The 6000-nt window shown below is 43.3% G+C and overlaps 1 protein-coding gene across 3 annotated transcripts in view; it reads left to right on the top strand.

Moving 5' to 3' along the window:
* Window positions 1-925: 925 nt before the first annotated feature.
* The window catches only part of LOC134336931 (membrane-associated phosphatidylinositol transfer protein 3-like), a 661054-nt gene continuing 655979 nt past the window's right edge, over window positions 926-6000 (top strand). For 2 of the 3 annotated variants that reach the window (XM_063031602.1, XM_063031598.1), the window contains exon 1: window positions 942-1011. In XM_063031602.1, coding sequence (XP_062887672.1) covers window positions 990-1011 — 22 coding nt within the window. In that variant the 5' untranslated portion in view covers window positions 942-989. Of the gene's footprint in view, window positions 1012-6000 lie in introns of all 3 variants that reach the window. The other variant, XM_063031601.1, reaches the window with a different exon arrangement.

The raw sequence follows: 6000 nt of genomic DNA, 5'->3' as shown, positions 1-6000 counted from the left end.
CGGCATCTCTGGGGGGAGAGAAACAGTGCTTCATCAGAACTGCTGCTTTTGGAGTACCTCAATATTTTCTGATATTGAGCCTGATTGTGTTGATTCAGAGCTGAAACAAGTTCCAGATTTCCACACACACACTGTGAAATGAAAATGCTCGGGAGTCATCGACCACTTGGAACCCAGGTGGTCTGACTTGGTGCAGGATCCAGTATCTCATTGATTTCAGTGGGGTGTAGGAATATGGAATTGGAGGGAATAAAGAAAGTAGACTACTTTTTCCAAAGTATTTTGATTTTGGAAAATGTTATTACTTAATCTTGTTAAAATTATATTATTTCTGATTTTAAAATCCATACCTTTCAATTGACTAATTCAATTTTAGTAGGCTTTAAATACTTCTGACTGGGAGAGGGGCGGGTGATCTCTAACTACCAGCGGATCACACTGCTGCCCTGCTGTTGGCCCAGGTTAAAGCTGATGTGGGCAATGGTTCTCGATGATGGGATCTGATGTCTTGCATACTGCAGTACCGTGTCCGCTGTGTTTTCTGCATTCCAGACACCGGAGTGAGACTTGAATCTTAATCTTTTGGTTTAATAATCGCAAAACCAAAAGAGAGATCATGGATCTGAAATGTTAATCTGTTTCTATCTCCATAGATACTTCCTGAGTCTTTCCAACATTTTCTATTTGAATTTTGCCGCAAAATTTTTGTAACGCTCCTGTAAAGTGCATCGACAAGAAACGCAACATTTAGGTTTTTATGTAAATACAAATTCTTCTAATTTTTCATTTGCTTCCTCCAATCAGCACTCGGCATGGTACTCCGGTAGTTCCCCCAACGAACCACTAGAGGCGGGCAAACGTCGCGGTTCAGCAGAGGGGCGGCTTGCAATGAAAGGTTCTCGCAGACAGCACTACCTGTCGCTGTGGGCTGTCCTGTGAGAGGGACAGTCAGCCACGGAGAGCAGCAGTTGCGTTCTCTCCGTTGCGAAATGGATAAAGCATCAGCGACAGGTGAGCAGCATTCGTTTTTCACTTCTCTGTTTTTTTTAAAACAAAGTATTTATATTTCGTATGCACTTTGAGGAAGTGTGAAACTATCGGAATGCAAGGCTGCAGAGTTACCAGAAGACAAGAGTGGTTGAACTGCCAAGCTCTGATGATAAGAGGCATCATGGATTACGTGTTAAATCAATCCCTGAAACAGGGGGCAACAGAGCACGCAGCTTTCGCGAATTGGTTTGAGTGCGGCTTGTTCTAAAAAGGGACATTTGATTGCTCTGATCCCAAGATGTCCTTTGCTTTATACATACAGCCACAATTCATCCATGTTTGTCTGTATACAGTGTTATCTCGCTCACCTGAAACCACTTTATTTTGGTTCTCAGCATTCTCCTAATTCTCCCCCCTTTTCAATCGCCACCCTGAATTTATTCAGCTCAAATCGTTTCAAAGCTTGGTTTTGTATTACATCACTGATTTAGCGCACTGAATGATGTACTGATGGTTTATAAAGAAAACAGCAAACCTGTTGCTTGGCATTCCTTTGATGCCCTTAACGCTTGTATTAGTTATCATTTTAGGACAACGCTGTCTGTTGTGGGCGTTCTCCTGTGTGGATAGATAATTCGTGTTGGAAACTGTGTGCGATGTTTGTTACCAAACTGTTGTGATTATGGCAGCTGCGTGAAGGGCTAGTGTAGTAGACTTTAGCTGCCGCTGTTAATTTCCCCGGTGCTGGCTAGTTTTAGATCACATTGTCACCAATAATTCCTGCAAGTTTGAGGAAAAGGGAAACGGTAATCTCATGTACCATGCAAATACTTGCGCTTGTGCAAGTTGCGGCAGGGTGACTGATCTCCCTGGGTGAGATGGTTATCGCACTTGCCAATGTCTGGAGCTCTCGGTGTTTACGGCGCTCTGTTCGTACCGTGCGCTTAATTACCCCTGCTTCTTGCTCGCTTTATGTTCAGCGCTGTAGTGTATACCACAGCCGAGTTGTCTCCTTCAGAAAGAGACGAAATTCCTCGTTTACGTCAGAAGCCTTCCTTCTTCCACCTCCCCTCTCCCAACCTTCCAGCTTTCCTTTTGCTTTGCCCACTCAGCCAGCTGATCGTTCTTCAGGTCGAAGGCCAGTCTGGGTGGGGGCCGATCACTGAGGGAACAGTCGTGTTCGTGTTGAACCCACTTCTGACAGTGAAGTGCTGGCTTGATATCTGGCCCTGTTTATCTGGGAGGAGGTCGCGAAAGGTGCTGTAGAGTTAGTCTTTGGAGGTGGCTCATGCATGCATCCTGAATATTACCGGTGAAGGTAAACATTAACACCCCGGCATATTTACCCCATCAGATTATTGAGGGAACTACCTCTTGGTTTGCTCTGTACTGGAACCTGGTATTCAACAGACAATAGGTACAGGAGTAGGCCATTTGGCCCTTCGAACCAGCACCGCCATTCACTGTGATCATGGCTGATCATCCACAATCAGTATCCAGTTCCTGCCTTCTCCCCATAACCTTTGATTCCGCTATCTTTAAGAGTTCTATCCATCTCTTTTTTGAAAGCATCCGAGACTTGGCCTCCACAGCCTTCTGGGGCAGAGCATTCCATATATCCACCACTCTCGGGGTGAAAAAATTTTTCCTCAACTCCATTCTAAATGGCCTACCCCTAATTCTTAAACTGTGGCCTCTGGTTCTGGACTCACCCATCAGCGGGAACATGCTTCCTGCCTGCAGCGTGTCCAATCCCTTAATAATCTTATATGTTTCAATAAGATTCCCTCCCAGCCTTCTAAATTCCAGAGTATACAAGCCCAGTCGCTCCAATCTTTCGACATATGACAGTCCTGCCATCCCAGGAATTAACCTTGTGAACCTACGCTGCACTCCCTCAATAGCAAGAATGTCCTTCCTCAAATTTGGAGACCAAAACTGCACACAGTACTCCAGGTGTGGTCTCACCAGGGCCCTGTACAGCTGCAGAAGGACCTCTTCGCTCTTATACTCAATTCCCCTTGTTATGAAGGCCAGCATGCCATTAGCTTTTTTCACTGCCTGCTGTACTTGCATACTTGCTTTCAGTGACTGATGTACAACAACACCTAGATCTCGTTGTGCTTCCCCTTTTCCTAACTTGACTCCATTTAGATAATAATCTGCCTTCCTGTTCTTACCACCAAAGTGGATAACCTTACATTTATCCACATTAAACTGCATCTGCCATGCATCTGCCCACTCACCCAGCCTGTCCAAGTCACCCTGCATTCTCATAACATCCTCCTCACATTTCACACTGCCTCCCAGCTTTGTGTCATCAGCAAATTTGCTAATGTTACTTTTAATTCCCTCATCTAAATCATTAATATATATTGTAAACAGCTGCGGTCCCAGCACTGAACCCTGCGCTACCCCACTGGTCACCGCCTGCCATTCCGAAAGGGACCCATTAATTGCTACTCTTTGTTTTCTGTCAGCCAGCCAATTTTCAATCCATGTCAGTACTCTGCCCCCAATACCATGTGCTCTAATTTTGCCCACTAATCTCCTACGTGGGACTCTATCAAAGGCTTTCTGAAAGTCCAGGTACACTACATCCACTGGCTCTCCCTTGTCCATTTTCATAGTTACATCCTCAAAAAATTCCAGAACATTAGTCAGGCACGATTTCCCCTTTGTAAATCCATGCTGACTCGGACCGATCCTGTTACTGCTATCCAGTTGTGTCGTAATTTCATCTTTTATAATTGACTCCAGCATCTTTCCCACCACCGACCTCAGGCTAACCGGTCTATAATTCCCTGTTTGCTCTCTTCCTCCCTTCTTGAAGAGAGGGACAACATTAGCCACACTCCAATCCACAGGAACTGATCCTGAATCTATAGAACATTGGAAAATGATTACCAATGTGTCCACGATTTCTAAAGCCACCTCCTTAAGTACCCTGGGATACAGACCATCAGGTCCCGGGGACTTATCAGCCTTCAGACCCAACAGTCTATCCAACACCGTATCCTGCCTAATATAAATTTCCTTCAGTTCATCCATTACCCTAGGTCCTTTGGCCACTATCATATCTGGGAGATTGTTTGTGTCTTCCCTAGTGAAGACAGATCCAAAGTACCTGTTCAACTCGTCTGCCATTTCCTTGTTCCCCATAATAAATTCACCCGCTTCTGTCTTCAATGGCCCAATTTTGGTCTTAACTATTTTTTTCCTTTTCACGTACTAAAGAAGCTTTTACTATCCTCTATATTCTTGGCTAGTTTACCTTCGTACCTCATTTTTTCTCTGCGTATTGCCTTTTTAGTTACCTTCTGTTGCTCTTTAAAAGTTTCCCAATCCTCCAGCTTCCCACTCGTCTTTGCTATGTTATACTTCTTCTCTTTTATTTTTATGCTGTCCATTACTTCCCTTGTCAGCCACGGCCTCCCCTTACTCCTCTTAGGATCTTCCTCTTTGGAATGAACTGATCCTGCACCTTCTGCATTATTCCCAGAAACACTTGCCATTGCTGTTCCACTGTCATCCCTGCTAGGGTATTGTTCCATTGAACTTTGGCCAGCTCCTCCCTCATAGCACCATAGTTCCCTTTGTTCAACTGTAATACTGACACTTCCGAGTTTCCCTTCTCCCTCTCAAATTGTAGATTAAAATTTATGATATTATGGTCACTACCTCCTAATGGCTCCACTACCTCGAGGTTCCTGATCAAATCTGGTTCATTGCACAACACTAAATCTAGAATTGAGTTCTCTCTGGTAGGCTCCAGTACAAGCTGTTCTAAGAATCCATCTCGGAGGGACTCCACAAACTCCCTTTCTTGGGGTCCAGTACCAACCTGATTCCTCCAGTCTACCTGCATGTTGAAATCCCCCACAACAACTGTAGCATTACCTTTGCGACATGCCAATTTTAACTCTTGATTCAACTTACACCCTACATCCAGACTACTGTTTGGGGGCCTGTAGATAACTCCCATTAGGGTCTTTCTACCCTTAGAATTTATCAGTTCTATCCATACTGACTCTACATCTCCTGATTCTATGTCCCCCCTCGCAAGGGACTGAATATCATTCCTCACCAACAGAGCCATCCCACCCCCTCTGCCCATCAGTCTGTCCTTTCGATAGGACGTATAACCTTGAATATTCATTTCCCAGGCCCTGTCCACTTAAAGCCATGTCTCTGTTATTCCCACAACATCATCCTTACCAATTTCCAACTGTGCCTCAAGCACATCCACTTTATTTCTTATACTCCGTGCATTCATATACAATACTTTTAATTCATTACTCCCTTGTTGCTCAGGGGGCTTCTCCAAAGTTCAAAGCAAATTTATTATTGAAGTATATATATGCCACCAAGTAGTTCTGTGAGGCATGGAGCCTTGTGTTGGACATCATTGCTGTTCCCGTTATACTGTCATTTACATTCGGGGATTTAGTGAAAATGGGACACTGCATTTTGCCAACATTTATATTCAGTAGTTGTCATTACTTGCACTTCATCTACAGAGAAGGCTATTTGGCCCATCATTACGATTAGGGTAATACTTTATTTGCATTACAATATATCTAGAGTCTACTTTTTGTGTCACATTTAGTCCCTTTGAATAAACCTACTAATTACACAATGGTATGAGTCTATATTTGTGATGTTCCTAAACAATACAACTTTTCTAATTGTCTTTGTTCTCATTAAGAGCAAGAGGGCCATGTTGCAGCTAAGATTCTATCTTGGTTCATATTCTGAACTTGGACTGTTTGACCTTTTACGTGATATATTTCAGAAAATATAATTGCATATTTGGTGGCAAACTTGTGGAAGCATTCTTCCAGAAAGGAGTAACCAGTTCTCCCCCAAAAAGTGTTACTTTTTTCATTTAGCTAATAGTTTCGAAAGAATTTTATGTCTTATTGAATCCTGGATATAGGATTAAAATTGAATATTTAATATGCAGATATGTATTGCTGTGCATGTGGGTATTGTATGTATATCGAAAGA

The sequence above is a fragment of the Mobula hypostoma genome, chromosome 23 (genome assembly GCF_963921235.1).
Source record: "Mobula hypostoma chromosome 23, sMobHyp1.1, whole genome shotgun sequence".
In the NCBI taxonomy this organism is placed as follows: Eukaryota; Metazoa; Chordata; class Chondrichthyes; order Myliobatiformes; family Myliobatidae; genus Mobula; species Mobula hypostoma.
The sequence above is the reverse complement of the archived record's forward strand: the minus strand, read 5'-3'. Positions and strand labels throughout refer to the sequence as shown.